This window comes from Schistocerca gregaria, chromosome 1 (assembly GCF_023897955.1).
Source record: "Schistocerca gregaria isolate iqSchGreg1 chromosome 1, iqSchGreg1.2, whole genome shotgun sequence".
In the NCBI taxonomy this organism is placed as follows: domain Eukaryota; kingdom Metazoa; phylum Arthropoda; class Insecta; order Orthoptera; family Acrididae; genus Schistocerca; species Schistocerca gregaria.
In genome coordinates this window covers 742,181,297-742,200,442 of record NC_064920.1, presented here as the reverse complement: position 1 = coordinate 742,200,442, position 19,146 = coordinate 742,181,297, and the positions used below count along the sequence as shown (strand labels likewise).

Genomic DNA, 19,146 nt, shown 5'->3' with positions numbered 1-19,146 from the left:
TTTGTGGTTGTACCCAATAGCACGGCGCACCATACGGCCTCGAGTTCACGCTGTATGTCTTGTGCTAATGCATCCGCTTTGATGCCGCTCCCCTTGTCTGCGGCGAACCAAAATTCGGCCGTAATTTTCAAACAAACAGAACCTGGATTCGTCCGAAAACACTATCTGATGCCATTCCTGTCCACAATGACGTCGTTACGTACATCATTGCCGTCTAATGTGTTCCTGCACATTCGTCAAAGGCAGGCACAGAAGTTGACGACGACGCGCACGTACCACAAGCCGTAATAAATGGCAACGGACTGTCGCCCCTACAATGTCCTCCTACAATGCCATTCGGGGGGGGGGGGGGGGGGGGTGATCTGGGTGGTGCAGCCTGACCTATCTCGGCGTATTCTATGGCCTTCCATGAATCTTCCTGCGCACACCCGCTGCACTGCCGAATCACTTTGTCCTACACGAGCAGCAGTTTCCCGGATAGATGCATCACATTCTCTCGTGTCAATAATGCTCCCTATTTCAAGCTCACTGATTTGACGGTACAGTTCGCGCATACATCTGCGAGGCATCCTACACGTCTGCTTCGGTTTATAGCAACAACGAGAGCCGCAGCCACATTTGAGCGGTGGGTGGTACTGCGTCGAGATATCGACCTTGACCTTGAACCCGGGAGGCCGACATGGTTTAAGTGCTAATCATTTCTGCAGAACATATGTGAATATGAACGTCCTATCTCTATTCGTTCAAGGTGTCCTGTTTTTTCTGAACATGAGTGTAAGTTGCGGAAAGATTCTCGAATAGCGGGAGCTAGCACTTACGTAAGTGCGCTACCGCTTCTCTCCTCTGCCTACGTTACTCTCTTTGGAACTGGAGCGGTAAATGACAGTCGGGTGTCCAGGATGATTCGATCTATTTACTTCCTAAAATCTGAGACAGAAACTTTTACCCATTATGGATGTGGAAGATAGACTGTGACGAGTTAAGATTTCCACAAATTACTGCAACCAGTCGTCTTTTGTTTTATTATTCAATTTTTATCTCCCACTACCAGTTTCAAATCGCGTAGCGTGAGTAATTCTCGCCAGATTCATGCTTACATGTTTCGTTTCTACATTTTTCCACAGGTACACGACCCTCACAATGCTGCAAGCATGCAATGAATATGTACAATCTGATAATGAATAGCTATGCGATTTGTAACCGGCAATGGAAAATAAAACTTGAATAATAAAATTGCATGTAACTCTATATGGTTTGCCGATGAGGTTGCGATTCTCTCAAAGAAGTGAAGGACTTGGAAGACCAGATAAACGGAATGTACAGTGTTCTGAGAAGATATTGTAAGATGAACATCAATAAAACTAAAACAAGGATAATACAGAGTAGCCAAAATACGTTAGGTGATACTGAGTGAATTATATCAGGAAAAAGAGCGCTCTGAAAGCAATAGGCAAGATGTTATTTGGGTATCAAAATAACAGACGACAGCAGAAATCAAGATAATATAAAATGTAGACTGGCAATAGCAAGCAAAGTTTCCCTGAAAAGCAGAAATATAACACTGAATACAATTCTAAGTGTTTGGAAATCCTTTGTGAAATTCGGAGTGTAGCGTTGTGTGGAAGTGAAAAGTGGAAGATAAACAGTACAGAGAAAAAAGAAGGATTAGATAATTTTGAATTGCGTTGTTACAAAAGAATGAAGATTACGGTGGTAAATGAGTAACTAACGGAAGTACTGAATCGAAATTAGGAGAATTAACCTTCGTGGCACACCTTGACTAAGAGAATGGATGCGTTGGTAAGACGCATCCTGGCGAATGAAGGAGTAGTGGATTTCGTAACAGGTTTAAATGGACATATGGCGTAGTAGTTATGTACATATAAAGAGGGCTAAAGGATAGACTTAGTACGAAGGCTGCATCAGGAATAGGTCAAGTGGTTAAGATGTTCTATCTCGAAGATGTAAAGCAGTGATCTAATGCATAATCTACGTTCTTGCATTCAAAATGTTTTGGGTAAGGAATATTACCGCTATAGGACACTCTCGTAATACCGTTAACAGACACTTCTACTAAACTGTTATCTGTGTGTGTGCTGTTCCTACATTCGAATGACATACGTATTTCTACACATCACGTCTATTACAGAATTCAAGATTTAGCAGACATTTGCTCCTGTTACTTTTGTAGTTTTGTAGCTGAGGTATTAGTGCTTCAGCTTCTAACGACGGTAAGTGGATGTACAACAACCTTCACTAATATCTATCAACAAGGAGCGAGAATGAATTCGGCCGCCATATGCCGAAGCTGACAAACGTCCAGAATACTGTGAGTCAGAGTGTGAGTGAGGTGATGGTGCCCAGTCGAGCTGCCAGCAGAACCAGCCGGTCAGTAGTTGACTGCGCCCAGCTACCAGCAGCGACAGCCGTCTCTGCTGTAACACGAGCCTCGCCCGTGCGGACCGGTTCCGATTATCTCTGCGACCAAGGCTTTTATTAATTTACTAAATGGACCGATATAGCGTTACCAGACATAATTAGACACGTACTTTATGGCCAGTCAGCTGCGCAGTGTGCCAACCGGTTTTTGCGAAATTTCCCATTAGCGATTGAATTATTTGTTCGTAAACTGCACTCCGCCTGCTATTACTCTCTGTACGGAAAACGAGAGGCATTGTGAGTGGAAAGAGCAATGCCGCTTCTGCTTTTGGTCACAAGTTTCGCTTAGTGGGTGCTGTATCCTGAAGCTGGATGACATGGCTCGGGGCTGTTACCTTGAACTGATATTGCCGATGAGAACACAAGAAACTTTCCTTTTCAAAGCTGACTTTGACTTCATTTAACTTTCTGTAATTTTCAGTTCCATTTATTGCAGCGCATTTGTTTGAGTTCAAATGGTTCAAATGGCTCTAAGCACTATGGGACTTAACATCTGAGATCATCAGTTCCCTAGACTTAGAACTACTTAAACCTAATTAACCTAAGGACATCACACACATCCATGCCCGAGGCAAGACTAAAACCTGCGACCGCAGCAGCAGCGCGGTTCCGGACTGTAGCGCCTTGTACCGCTCGGCTACAGCTGCTGGCTTTGTCTGAGTATATGGAGCTATATCTAGCAGTATTGGTTAAAAACAGATTGCAATTTCAGGTTTTTTTTTATTTTTCAACGACGCGTTTCGCCTTATTTAGGCATCTTCAGCTTACCTTTTCTAGATGGACGCGAGAGGCACCAAGATCTCTTGTTGTTATGCCACATGTGGACTGGAAGAATTTCTATATATAGCAGCTTTTCCAAGTTCCTTCACGAACCACCTTGGATATTATTTTTATTAATATCTGTCCCGTATCAAACAAAAGATGAGAAAGGATATTTTTACAAATGTTAAGTACTAATTACTACATAAACAAGATGTAAGAGGTATAAGAGCGGATATTTCTACTGATGCATAAGGGTGGTGTGCTGAACAACATTACCTCAGTATTTACATCATATGTAGACGATTAATTACAGCCATAAAGAGTCATATGTTTTTAGGTTCGTTAGTACCTCCAAGTACATGTGACTGGAGCAAGCCTTTAACACTTGCTTTCCCTGGCCAACAGGTCAGGTGCTGAAGTGTGGATGTATGAATGCAACATCAGTTTCTAAAGGTTGTGGCATGTTTGTGGGAGGACTGTTTGACACACAGAAAAACAACCAACACACTGGCGCTTGTATATATTAAGGTTGTTGTTGTTGTTGTTATGGTGGTGATCTTCAGTCCAGAGACTGGTTTGATGCTACTCTATCCCGTACAAGCTTCTTCATCTCCCAGTACCTACTGCAGCCTACATCCTTCTGAATCTGCTTAGTGTATTCAGTTATTGGTCTCCCTCTACGATTTTTACCCTCCACGCTGCCCTCCAATACTAAATTGGTGATCCCTTGATGCCTCAGAACATGTCCTACCAACCGATCCCTTCTTCTAATCAAGTTGTGCCACAAATTTCTGTTCTCCCCATTCTATTCAATACCTCCTCATTAGTTATGTGATGTATCTGCACTTATACCTGTTACACCTTGTATATGAGCTAGGTGGCATTTGATCCAGAAGTAACACGTTCAAACTCTGATGTTGGAACAAAGTGTCATCACAGATTATGAATGGTCAAGAGGTGGGGTGACAGCACCCATTCTTGGTCTACACGTTATAACTCAGTATTCAGTATTAAATACCAACCATATCCACAAATGTCTCTATTAACAGACATCCAGTATCGGTTGGGGACATAATCTTGGCGATTCCCTTCATGTTATGCTGAAGTAGTAATCTAGGAGTCTATGCTTGCGCAATTTATTTCACTCCATGCTCCTAGCACCACAAACAGTACCGAACTGTATTAAGTCTGCACAGCACAGATACACATTTCAAATATCACGGCGAAGGAAGAATAGTGACTCCACGTGAAAATCCCAGGATGAGTTCAAACTAACGACTATGTACATACATGTGTGACGTAAATAGTGAATTAGGATCTACTTACTGATTATGCAGAAAGATACCTCCACAGTTCGAAACAATATACTTCCCTTGTCTTAGGGTCACCTTTCTCTGCTACCGCCAATTTATGTGAAAGTGTCTTTCTTGTTTTCAGACCTCCTTTCTTTCCGCACTCGCAGTTGTACAAGTAAAATAGGTTATATACTGTCGTTTGCGACTGTAATAAAGATCTTATTTAGACCGTACGTGTTTCGCTTTATTCCGAACCATCTTCAGTGGTCGCTGCGACAATTTGGTGTTGTCAAGATCGTAAACAGTTCTCATGTTTTATGTTACTACTACTGAACAGTACTAAATTACAATTATTACTCACAATTCCATGCTTGTCATTTCATTCCTAATGTTTTTCCAGACATAGATTTTAGAACATTGCACTTCACTGGCACTGGATGTATATGAAAATGCTCTGAAATAAAGCGGAACAAGTACGGTCGAAATAAGACTTTTATTGCAGTCGCAAAAGGTGGTAAGTAACCAATATTATTTTAGTGAAATTGTGATTGGTGTGTGAACAGTTATTTCATAACTCTGAGGTCTGTCAGCTGAAATCACGGCTGTGGCGGTGGAACGTTTTACAACGGAAAGCGCTCCATCAGCTAAGATATTTTTTCTCAAAATTCGTTTAAGGAAGTGCATTTCTTTGTTTCCCTTTGTGTGCATAGCATCTCGTACGAGAAACTGTTTCATCCCTATACATTTTGAAAGAGAAGTCCGCTTGTTCGGTACTGAACGAAGGTCTGCTGGTCGATGCAGGTATAGCGCAACTTCCACTTTATGTATGCAAAACGTACCTGCCGGAATGCCAGATTCGTGACGTTTCTGCAGGCTATGTACCCGGACCAGAATAAGTGTGGGCCGAGATTAGAGCCTTGTGGCACTCCCGGACAGGGTCGGCGTTCCCACACAGTTTCCTGGGAACTGCCGGCGGCCGCCGCATTCCGGCCTCTCATTACGGCGGCGGGGGCGGGGGTGGGGGGGGGGGGGCGGGTCGCCCCCGGCGCCACGTCGCTCCAGCCGCCTCCAGCGGCCTCCAGCAGGGCCTGGCGTCTCGCTCCGCTGCACAACTCAGCTGCACCGTCTCTCCGGCGCAACAGACGTCACGACTCCAGTGATCGCACTGTCAGTGTGAATATATCGGGTGTCTCTCCTTTGAGTATGGATGGGATAAACAGACCGTTTAAAACCGATACCAGCATTTTCGTTCCTAATAACCGACATTTGTCGGTGTATGTTTCGTCTATTTTATTTTTGGTCCCTTTTATTTTTTACTAATAACAGGATAAAAAACCGAAATACGAGTTAGCCAAGGCAGCCCTGATGAAGTTTTTTGTTTTTAATTTGTTTTTTTAAATGAGTGATTTTTATTCATAAAATATCTCTTGTTTTGAAATATTAGGTTATTACAGAATTTGGGAAGGGTGATCAGTGCTAGCTATATTTTAATAACAATATCAACAAATACGAACAACAAACACACGGCATAAGATGAGGTACAGCATTGCTGAGACAATAATGTATCTGTTAGCACGTGACGTTACCTATTAGCTGCTATGCGTACACATTCGATGTGAAAGACGCTCCCACATGGTTGGTAACGTAGTTTCTCTGCTGCCTGTCACTACATAATATGCCTTTATGTGTTTGTAACCCTGGAAAATGGACCAATTAATATGAAAAATAGAGTTCTTCAACCTGAGTTTTCACACTTTAGCACTGCCTATTCATAATACCCAAATAGTGATTACACCATGATTTTTTAGCGTAGTTTCAAAAAATTAGAATCAATAAGAGACTAATGGTGTTTTTTTTAGCATTCAATCACTTGCTACTTTTCGAGAAAAGCAACGAACGGTAGACACACAAACTTTTCTTTTTTATGCCTTTTTAACTTAATATTTTTATTCTCTGTCTTGAAACACAGGGAGTAAAAATTTTCCCATTTTTGTTAGATGTCTATTTTTGTTACAGGGAATAATGGAAATAAAAACCAAAATTGGTTATTTCAGAAACTGGTCATTTTCAGCAGTCCTACCATTCGGATATAACAGAAAAATGGTTGTTGCAGCGATAACCACCGTCCCTACATCCGAGTCGTCAGGCGTGTGTTATCTGGTGATGCAGCAAATGTTTACATTTTGCTTGCAACTGCAGTCAACCCAAATAAATGCAGCTCATCGTGTTTCAAGCGCAGCCTAGTGTCAACAGAAAACGCCAATTGGTTTCTCGCTAGAAACAAAATGTTTTTCATAGTGGAATTTTATGTTCTCCTTCGACAGAGCGAGTTAGAATTACTCTAGTGCTATTTCCGGTTTAGCGCTATCTGTCAAAGGCGTCAGCAAAAGACGAAGAATAAACAGATATCCCATCAGCGGCTGCTGTGTGGCCGTAGGAGATGCAGTCATTGACTTCCACAGGAGACACAGCGAGCCAGGCAGGAAGACCCGAGGACGTATGTTTACACATATTTTAATGCTAGAGGGACATCATTAAGCTAAATATCGCGCCAGACTAATTCGATTCAAATAGGCACTTAAAATTCTGCTTAAAAAAAGAGAAACATTTAGTTTTTATTATAGAAACAAACCTAAGTTTTCTATTGACTCTGGGCGTTCTTAGGACAAATGTTGAGCAGTGTTTGTTTGGGTCGACTCCATAAATATGTCATAACATCGAACATAACTATGTGCCGAAATATAAGAGAAAATGTCCCTGACGACTCTTACGATAGACTCGCGGAGGACCAAATTTATACAGACTGTAAAGGGCCCTAAACTGACGACTTTGAGATAAGGAACTAACTGTCGGGAATGTTTTTTCATGTAGCAATTTAAACTTACATTAACTGTTCCAAAGAGGAGGGCTTGCTTCAATGCGTGCATTAGAAATGCACATAAAGTTCTTCGGTGCTGTCTAAGATATCTCTATTGTTTATGAGACACACACGTAGGAGCACGCCAGCGTTCCTGTTCAGTACCTGTTGTGGTTTCATATACGCATGCATCCCGATAGGAAAGAAACCAACGTCGAGAACGTAGCGTCAGCAACGTTGAAACGTAAGCAGTTGTCAAACATTTATCTCATGGACATTGCTCATGAATGGTCAATATCGCGTCAGATACACATTTACTAGTCTCGGACACTTATCTAAAGATAATCAGTTCGCGACTGTCTATGCTCTGTGTGATATCGAGCCTTCACGGTGCCGTACGTAATGATCCAGTTGCAGAACGAATGTATTGACAACGTTTTCCGGTCCGTCTCAGTCCATTACATACCATTTGCATCCTCCTGCAACAACTGCGGCAAGTACGTTCGCAACTACGAGGGTTGTGCCGAGGGCTCCAGGGATCCACCGTACACTCGAGTTTGAACAAGGCGACCTCCGTCACGTAGAAGAGAACCAGCCGACGAGCACTCGAAACATTGCCCCTGGTATGGGCATTTGTAGAGCATAAATGTCATAACTCATTGTATCAGCTGTGTGTGTACCGTGATGCGGTAGATTTTAAAGCGACCCAATCTTCAAAATTATTTTATATTCAATCGGTACATTTCCGGACATGAGTTTCTTACCGAAACATATTTTTACTAAGCCCCCTATACAGCCCCTAGACCGGAGTTGTGAAACACCATGTCTGGTGTTTGTAAAAATATTTTAAATTTGTTTTTGTGACGTGGAATGTCATCTAAAACTTTTATTTTAGTTCTCATTACAAACAAAATGCTACTTAAACCACAATTTTATGTGTCCAAGTGGTAGAGAAATCTCACACGTTATTCTGATGTGGTCTTCATTTCAAGCGTATTTAAGACGAGGAATGATAAACAGACCGACACACACACAGACACACACACACACACACACACACATACATACAAACAGAGTAACAATTATTGAATTATATATTGTGCGTTCGTGAAACGTACCATCCATTGTACAAAAAACCCGTTTCGTACAATTTTCTTCTTTCATCTTTAGAGCAACATATAGTAGTGGATGAACACAACGTAAAATAATTACATTTTTCAGCAGTGAACTAGTTACAGATGAAAATTACAGTAAAATTGCTCCTTCCCAACTAAATCTTCATATAATGTGAGAATTTTCTTAAATATTAATTCTACTCTGAGCTCTGCGAGGAACTCCTGAACAGCAGAACACTGTAGGAAATAAGATCGAGATGAGTTTAGGAAATAATCTTGCCGGGAGAGGCCTGCAGGTGCAGAGCAGACTCACTCTTGGAGTCTGTTTGGTCAGTAGGAAAAAAAAAGAGTGAGACAAATGAAGACTGTATGAATCTTAGCCCTCTCTGATGAACATACAGCCACTCTGAAGCAAAACTTATCTGAAGAAAGTAGCTTACTATTCAGGTATACATTAGCCCACAAAATTTGTTGCTTGCTTGACACAGGCTGTCAACCAAATATTTGAATTCTTATACAATCAGTGAATGTCTGCCCGCTCTCCTGGAACAGAGACACCGGGACAAGTTTTGGCTGAGAACAAACACTTTTAGAAAAAAATAATTAGTAAAGATGACGCATCTCTGGGTTTTGAATCCATGTAAACTTCTTTTTTATTTGCTGTAGTTAATTTTGTGTATCATGAGTCTTGTACAATACAAAGTAATAACTTGGAATGACTCCGTTTACATGAAGATGCTGAAGAAGATTCCAGCAGAGAGGTCGAAACGTCATTGTGTAAGAAGAAATTGTATAGGAATATGACACGGCCAAACAACCTAGAGGATTTCACCGTCTGTTTACCATAATTCGAATTAAATATTTACCGTTTTATCCAGTGAAAACATTCCCCGTCAAAGCATTTTTTTCCTAAAATACTGTGCCATATTGAGTTACTAAATGAGATTTATGCTTGCTTGCAATACCAACGCATTTTCTCCTTAACCTCGGCCGGGTGGGGTGGGGTGGGGGAGGGGGGGGGGTGTACTTTACGCGGCCACGACAGAAAAAAAAGTTAGATTTGTTAACTTTTATTTAGAACATACTTTTCAAATAGGGGCTGATGTGTAAGTAGGGTTCAGAACCAGAAAATATCTTTTCACACAATATTAGCAATGCATTTTTCATATTGCGTACACCAGTGGTAGGGGTACTTTATGACCACCACAAAAAGTTTAAAAAATACAAATTTCGTTAACTGTCGTAGACTTTTATTCGCAACATACTTTTTACAGATGTACTGATTTGTAAGTACCGTCCTGAACCTGGAAAAATAAATATATCATTTCCTGTGAAAAGTCATATTCGTTAACGAGACTTAAATTTTGGGTTAGATTTTACTGAAAAATTTAAAAAGATTATAGAATGTGAATAACAAGTCATTTAAAAATATTTTTTTTTCAGACATTTAAAATATAAAGTAACTGACGAGATTACGATTTATTCAAAAGGTAGGTATAAAATATGCGATGTTAAGGGAAATACGTTGATTTACTTACTTGTTTGTCTTTATAAGGTCCAATGACACGAAGTGTTAAGACGCTGGACTGAATTACCTGAATACCTTCATAACACTGTTTCCAGTTAAAATAACTAGCAATATTCGTCTTCGTTATTAACGTTTTGCCTTGTACTAAGTTCATTGCTGGCATTGTTCGATTTGTCTCGTGAAACTGTAGGGTGCTTCGAATATGGAATAGGAATTACGTGAGGCAAGAAACATTCTTATCAGAACAAAGCCATTAGTTACAGAAATGTACAAGTCACCCACGATCAGTTGACATTCTACAATAAGGAGCAAAAGAAAGGAAAAGTTATAGGATCAAGCAAAGATTATAACATAATGAATAGGTGTTATAACTATGTATGCACATATGAAGAGAATTACACACGACAGGAGTGACAGAGGATGACATCAAAACAGATGCAACACTTTCGATTGTAAAAAAGTTGGCATTAGTTTAAATTTCTGCTGTGCGTCGTGTTACTTGCAATTGGTATATTCCACATGTATCTCCTCGCAGAACACGAAATCTGCGGTATCATTTCTCAGATATCTAGACTAACTATTGATCTTCCGTCAGGTAACATAAATTTCGAGCGAAGAAGGGAATTAAGCCTATCATTATCCGTTCGCACTAGTCAACTGCGAAAACTGGAAAAAATTGGGAGGAAATTTAACACCGTTGTGTATTTACTACAACCTGCTTTTTACGGCACCTTTTCCCCTACTCACTTTTTTAATCATAATCACTTCTTTCAGTTTTCATAATCTAACACAATCTGACCTCGTCGTTCAAATGAAAAGAAAAAGAAAGGGTTTTCTCCATGTACGCAGGGAAACTCATGCGACCTGTCAGTTCAGAAGAATTGTGACTGGTATGTGAGGAGTTCAGACATGTAGAAATATAGGAGACAAAGTCAACTGACCTCTCTGTAAACAGTAGCTTCCAATTGCAACGCAGCTATCCTCTTGATTATACTTGATTTTAACCAGCAATGCTAAAACGATAAGCTAGTGCGCTGTGTTATGCTCTGGATTAATGGACATGTGTTTGGCTTACGCTTTGCCTCGAGGGACGGATGCGAATTAACTCGGGTCAGATATAATAAAATGACGGCAATAGAACCGGTTGTAATTAACAACTGTGCAGATCATTTTGCCATCATTTCCCCGAGAGAATTTCTGGCGAGGCATGTTTGAAAATCATTTTACTTCGTAATTAGTTTCTTCTCTAGACAATCTCTTAAACCAAAGACACTTTTTATTGTTCATTATTTGTGATAGACGCGGTTGTCGAGGTTTTACACGTTGCTGCATCTTAGCACGACAAGAAGGATAGAATGCAGCCTAAATCTAAGTTTCAGTGTAACTCATATTTAACGACGGTGTTGTCACCTGCGTGAGAGTGTCCTTGATCTCATCTGAATCTACACGAAATTTCAGATTTAAACTGTCGATGTTTTTACATGAAAGATCTTTTGTCTGATTAAAGCTGCGTTACTGTTTCTTAACCTGCTACTACCTTCAGAATAAATCTTTCACTTTTCGGCAGAGCGTGCGCTGTTTTCAGACTTTCTGACATAATATGGAGTGTACTGGACCTGGACTGGAAATGGGAACTTTGCTTTGGCGGACAGTGCTCTTACCGCCCCGCAGCCTTCATTTCTTAGAGCACCAATACTCTAGTTGCCAATGTTGACAGACGCTCTCCTGTTTACACGTACACTGCTTGAGAAGCACACTTGGAAGAGAGCAGCAGAAAAGGTGTATCCATCGTCCTGGTGATTTGTTCCAAAATAAATCTTACATTTTTTTGTTGAGTGTGCGCTACTTCTGCTAACTACTTCTACACTCCTGGAAATTGAAATAAGAACACCGTGAATTCATTGTCCCAGGAAGGGGAAACTTTATTGACACATTCCTGGGGTCAGATACATCACATGATCACACTGACAGAACCACAGGCACATAGACACAGGCAACAGAGCATGCACAATGTCGACACTAGTACAGTCTATATCCACCTTTCGCAGCAATGCAGGCTGCTATTCTCCCATGGAGACGATCGAAAGATGCTGGATGTAGTCCTGTGGAACGGCTTGCCATGCCGTTTCCACCTGGCGCCTCAGTTGGACCAGCGTTCGTGCTGGGCGTGCAGACCGCGTGAGACGACGCTTCATCAAGTCCCAAACATGCTCAATGGGGGACAGATCCGGAGATCTTGCTGGCCAGGGTAGTTGACTTACACTTTCTAGAGCACGTTGGGTGGCACGGGATACATGCGGACGTGCATTGTCCTGTTGGAACAGCAAGTTCCCTTGCCGGTCTTGGAATGGTAGAACGATAGGCTCGATGACGGTTTGGATGTACCGTGCACTATTCAGTGTCCTCTCGACGATCACCAGAGGTGTACGGCCAGTGTAGGAGATCGCTACCCACACCATGATGCCGGGTGTTGGCCCTGTGTGCCTCGGTCGTATGCAGTCCTGATTGTGGCGCTCACCTGCACGGCGCCAAACACGCATACGACCATCATTGGCACCAAGGCAGAAGCGACTCTCATCGCTGAAGACGACACCTCTCCATTCGTCCCTCCATTCACGCCTGTCCCAACACCACTGGAGGCGGGCTGCACGATGTTGGGGCGTGAGCGGAAGACGGCCTAACGGTGTGCGGGACCGTAGCCCAGCTTCATGGAGACGGTTGCGAATGATCCTCGCCGATACCCCAGGAGCAACAGAGTCCCTAATTTGCTGGGAAGTGGCGGTGCGGTCCCCTACGGCACTGCGTCGGATCCTACGGTCTTGGCGTGCATCCGTGCGTCGCTGCGGTCCGGTGCCAGGTCGACGGGCACGTGCACCTTCCGCCGACCACTGGCGACAACATCGATGTACTGTGGAGACCTCACGCCCCACGTGTTGAGCGATTCGGCGGTACGTCCACCCGGCCTCCCGCATACCCACTATACGCCCTCGCTCAAAGTCCGTCAACTGCACATACGGTTCACGTTCACGCTGTCGCGGCATGCTACCAGTGTTAAAGACTGCGATGGAGCTCCGTATGCCACAGCAAACTGGCTGACACTGACGGCGGCGGTGCACAAATGCTGCGCAGCTAGCGCCATTCGACGGCCAACACCGCGGTTCCTGGTGTGTCCGCTGTGCCGTGCGTGTGATCATTGCTTGTACAGCCCTCTCGCAGTGTCTGGAGCAAGTATGGTGGGTCTGAGACACGGGTGTCAATGTGTTCTTTTTTCCATTTCCAGGAGTATATTTGGAGAAGTCCGCTCAACGTGACTGCCTCCATGACAACATTTCCACCTCAGAGGATCAAATGTAGATTATTATATACAAATCAACAGTGGTTAATAAATTATCTCTCCTCTTGTACAGTAAAAGACGCACGAGTGCCTCATTACGCTTAGAGAGTCTAACTGAAGGCGTCATTACTGCCTTCAGTGTTCGACACTTACTTTCACGTTCTGTAGCGGGACTATCAAGGCAGCTACCAACAGCCGAACAAAGAACAAGGTTCATAAGTTTCGTCTGCTCGAAACACCACACAAAAATCTGCTGTATCGTACCCATTCAGTCTTCATTTTTTAATTATACTACGTGTTTCAGAGTGTTAGAACCTCTATCGTATGGTGACTTAGATTTTAGTTATCACGTATATTTTCTTTCTCTTGTTTTCAGCAGTCAAATGTTAGTTTCTCACTGTCTTACAAAAGTTGTTCACCTCACTTTATACAAATTACTATTATAGACTTGATGTATCTGTACAGTATCTTTGTAAACCCAGTTATTGTGAAGTTTGTAACTTGTAATCGAAGGACTTTTCTTCAATTTTCTCACAAAATAACAGGCAATAACATTTATGACAAAGTGAGAATAAGTGAAACACCCAACATATGGTCACCGAGATACAATATTTCGAGACGGTCGTGACACAAGATAATAGTGGCTGGTTCCAAGTATTTTGACTCAACTGATGTTCGTAATAAAGTAAGGTTTAATTTGAACTGAAGTTTTCGGAACTTTAAAACAGTTTAAATATATCGTTTATTCTTCAGTCCCAGATGCACTTTTTTGTGGTATGATTACTTTCGATCTCCTTGCATCATCTTCATTCTCTACAGCTGCATCAGCAGCCCGTCGGGTCTGTAGCGGAAAACAGCATCAGGGTACTACACAGAAATGGAGATGCTCCAGGGAGATCTAAACAGGTCATTCTCTCACGTCGAATATGTCGGCTATAGTGTGTTGCCGCAACGATGACTGGTTCTATTAATATTCTTTGTTATATTAATGTGCCAGGAGAGAGAAGTAATGGTAGTGGTCCCTGAAAGATAGTCCTCGCTCTCCCAGCTAGCCGTTATAGTGCTGTGCAAATAAGAAAGTGAGTGCGTAATGCGCTTTGCACAGACCCACGCCACCAGGGTTCCTTTTGTCTCCATCCCACACTACAGCATCCAGCCGCTGCCTGCCCTCGTAAGCTGGAGTAAACGGCACATGGGATCACTGTTTATGCTCTGCCTCGCGGTAGAAAAATACTTTGATTAGTCAGAATATTATGACCGCCGACCTATTGTCATTACCCACCCATCCGAGCGTCACCTGACGGGGGATGACTGCTAGTCAGACACACGCAGGATGCATGTAATGCCAGAGAGCGTGGTGTCCGTCTGTAGATGGGGGAAGGCGCTCTATCAACCTGAGTTTGACCGAGGGTGGACTGTGATGGCCCGGAAGTCCGGCACGAGCATTTCGGAAACAGTACGACTTGTCGATTGTTCGAGGAATGTTGTGGTGAGTGTGTTCAAAACGTGGCTAAACCGAGGTGAAACAACGACCAGACATCGCAGGTTCAAATGGCTCTGAGCACTATGGGACTTAACAGCTGAGGTCATCAGTCCCCTAGAACTTAGAACTATCTAAACCTAAGGACATCACACACATCCATGCCCGAGGCAGGATTCGAACCTGCGAGCGTAGCGGGCGCGCGGTTCTAGACTGAAGCGCCTAGAACCACTCGGCCACACCGGCCGGCAGACAAGTAGCTATCACCCCTCATTACAGATGTCGGACGTCGTACTCTGTGCAGACTGATAAAACAGGACAGGAGGCGAACTGTCGCAGAACCAACATCAGACTTCAATGCTGGACAGCGTCCTAACGACTGGACTCCTCAGCCAAAGACCCATGCATTGCCAGTGGGGACACGACGGCATTGGCAACTACGTATGAAATGAGCAAGTGACCATCGACCATTGGTCTGATGAATACCGATACCTACCTATTCATGCCACTGGTAGAGCGCGAGTTCGTCGTCTTCCAGGGGAACTGCTCCTCGACATCTGTACTGTTGGACGAAGACAAGCTAGCGTCGGCGCCATTATGCTCCGGGAAACATGCATGTCGGCTTCCATGGATCCAGCGGAGCTCGTACAATGCACCATCACGGCCAAGGAGTACCCTACACTGATTGCAGATCACATACGCCCCACCAAAACGATCATGTTTCTCGACGGCAGTGGCGTTTTTCAACAAGATAATGCTTCAACTCACAATGCCAAGAGTGAGATGGAGTGGTTCGAGGAACACAGTGGCGAGTTCAGTTGTTCTCTAAGAGCTTATCACCCACTTCCCCGAAATATACGGCGATTAGGTGACTCGTGTGCGCAGATGTGGTGCCAACTCCCTCCAACGACCTACCAAAACCTCATTGCTTCCATGCCACGACGTGTCGCCGCTGTTATCCGTGCCAAAGGTGGGCATTCTGGCTTTAGATAGGCGGTCATAATTTCTGGCTGATCAGTGTATTCGTGCTTAAAAAATATCGCTGTCGGCTGTTAATGTAGTACTTGAGTTTGCTTGCTTCCTGTAAAGAACACTACAGTGGCGAAGTACCTTCAGACTAACATGAAGATCAACGCTTGAGGTTCCACGCGTGTTACGTGGTAAACAGTGCCCTCTGTCACCGGGCGTCCTGCCAGCACCCGCCTACTCACGGGCGGCGGCAGAGAGGCGCCGTGCTGTACTTACTTGGTGAGCGTCTCGAGGGAGGAGGTGTAGATGGTGCCGCCCACGTCGATGTGCACGGGCGCCGTGTAGCGGGAGGCGGCGGCCACGCACGGGATGCCCGTGATCTTGTGGTTGTACGGCTGCAGCGGCGGCGGCGGCTGCTGCGGCGTCGGCGACGACGAGTTGGACATGGTCGGCGACGTCGCGGGCGAACTGCTCGGCGACAGCAGTCTGCGGAAACAGCACGGCACCGTCAGGGCCACTTCCACCAATATACACATCACACGACGTACTGTGTTGTTACACAGAGTTTATAACTTACTTCATGGTCGCCTTTTAACTGTAAAATTATTATTTTGTACAACCTACTATTACAGTTTCAGCTGTGTGGAACAACGGCATGCATATACCTGGTGTCCCTCCAAAGAGTTTAGTCAGCCTTTTTTAGAACTTTCTGATGCCTATAGAATTATTTTTGTTCTAATCATTAATTTGTGGTGATTTATTGTACCACGTGTTCCACACACAAATGTTGTGGGCGTCATTGTGACCTATATGCAATCACATTTTCTTGATCAAAGATTCTGAGGTTTATTCCTGATCCCTCGTCACAGCTTTAAGAGAACGCACTTTGTAAGCCGCATCTTACTATTTCACGTAATACTGCACAGTTTCTGCCTTCAGCACAGATGCAAATTTTCCTGAGCCAGTATTACAATCAGTATATACGTCTCTTGAAACTGCACTCAGCCGGCCGGTGTGACCGAACGGTTCTGGGCGCTTCAGTCTGGAACCGCGCGACCACTACGGTCGCAGGTTCGAATCGTGTCTCGGGCATGTGTGTGTGTGATGTCCTTAGGTTAGTTAGGTGTAAGTAGTTCTAAGTGTTGGGTTTGTGTCGGTTCTGGAGCGTCACGATCGACCTCATTTGACCTCTTCCGGCCGGAAGAATTAATTTGGAGTTGGAACGGCTACTTGGATCTGGTGCAGGGTCACACATTGGTGTGGTTCCTGTTGATTCACTCTGTAGGTGGGACTATACTAGACATGGCCTACACCTTAACAGGAAAGGGAAGGGTAAACTGGCTGGGCTGACAGCAGGAAATTTAAAGGGGGGAGGAACTACATCTCATGGTGGAAACTCTTTCTTAGTGTAAGATCAGTGTCCAGTGGGAAACTCAGCCAGGCAAGTACTAAAGATGTTAAAAAAGTTCAAGATACTCACAAAAGTAAAGTGAAAAATAATGTTAGTATATTTCATCAAAATATTGGGGGATTGAAGAATAAAAGTACTAAAGATGTTAAAAAAGTTCAAGATACTCACAAAAGTAAAGTGAAAAATACTGTTAGTATATTTCATCAAAATATTGGGGGATTGAAGAATAAAATTGATGAGCTTCTGCTTTGTTTAGAAGATATAGAAACCAAGAATGTAATAGATATACTATGCCTGTCTGAGCATCACATTGTCACTGATATGCAAAAGGTTAGCATCAATGGTTACAAATTAGCTGCATATGTAAGTAGAGATAATATGATGAGAGGAGGAGTTGCCATATATGTCAAAAGCTTCCACAGTGCAAAAAATTTAGAAACTAAAAAATTTTGTGTAGAGCAACATATGGAAGCATGTGCCACTGAACTTAAACTAAATGATGGCACTTTCATAATTGTAACAGTGTATAGGTCCCACTCAGGGAATTTCCAGCTATTTCTAGAAAACTTGGATGCTTTGTTGTGCTATCTGTCAGACAGGGGGAAGCAAATTATCATTTGTGGGGATTTCAATGTTGATTCCCTGAAAGAGTGTAATAGGAAGAATGACCTTTTAGTATTACTCAGTTCTTTCAATTTGAGCTTCGTCATTGATTTTCCTACTCGGATAACAAAGAACAGCAGTACATTGATAGATAACTTTTTTATAGACCAAGATAAGTTTAAGGACATAAATGCTTATCCTGTTGAGAATGGTCTTTCAGATCATAGTGCATAGCTTGTTACAGTACATGACATAGCTCCATGCAGTATAATAAATCAGACTTTCAAAGCAGTGCGTTCAATTAACAATATAAATATTGCAAACTTTAGGGAAAGCCTACAGCAGCTAGACTGGGATAAAGTGTATAAGGAACCCGATGTAATCTTGAAATATAACTTATTTCACAATACATTTTTAAGGGTATTTGAAAATTGTTTTCCCAAGAAAATAGTTAAACATAATTCCAAGAAAACATATAAAAAACCTTGGCTAACTAAAGGAATAAGAATATCTTGCAACCGTCAAAGAGAACTGTATCTAACAGCAAGGGGGAGTATTGACCCCGAAATTGTTCAATATTATAAAAACTATTGTGCTGTACTAAGAAAAGTTATTAAAAAGTCCAGAAGCATGTGTATCATGTCTGAGATCAGTAACTCTGATAATAAAATTAAAGCAATTTGGAATATTATTGAAAGGGAAACAGGGCAACCAAGAGTACAGGAAGACTTTAGTGCAATAAAACTGAATGACAAGTGCACTAACAAACAATCAGAAATTGAAAATATTTTGAATAATCATTTTTTTAAATGTTGTGGAGAAAATAGGATCTAGATCTTCACTAGAAGAGGCAAGGCTATTAATAGAAGAGGCCATACCTGCGCAGTTTGAAACAACTGTAATTCCACCAACCTCTCCCTCTGAAATCAGTAAAATAATAAACTCAGTGAAAAGTAAAAGCTCTTACGGAATTGATGGCATTTCCAGCAAAGTACTTAAAGCTTGTTCCCCACAGATAAGTAGGATTCTCAGCCACGTATGTAATAGCTCTTTGGAGCAGGGTGTTTTCCCTGATAGACTGAAATATGCCATTGTAAAACCATTGCATAAAAAGGGGGATACGTCGGATGTCAACAACTACCGCCCAATCTCTCTTCTGACAGCTCTATCAAAAATTTTTGAGAAAGTAATATATTCAAGAGTAGCCTCCCATATTTGTAAAAATAAAGTACTAACAAAATGTCAGTTTGGTTTTCAGAAAGGCTTTTCAACAGAAAATGCTATATATGCTTTCACTGATCAAATATTAAATGCTCTGAATAACCGGACATCACCCATTGGTATTTTTTGTGA

At 42.7% G+C, this 19,146-nt stretch overlaps 1 protein-coding gene across 2 annotated transcripts in view; it reads right to left on the bottom strand.

The window, feature by feature from the left end:
* Window positions 1-19,146, bottom strand: part of LOC126267432 (BTB/POZ domain-containing protein Tiwaz) — a 760,252-nt gene that overhangs the window by 127,450 nt on the left and 613,656 nt on the right. For both annotated transcript variants that reach the window (XM_049972696.1, XM_049972687.1), the window contains exon 3: window positions 16,056-16,265. In XM_049972696.1, the coding sequence (XP_049828653.1) occupies window positions 16,056-16,265 (210 nt within the window). The remainder of the gene's footprint in view (window positions 1-16,055; window positions 16,266-19,146) is intronic.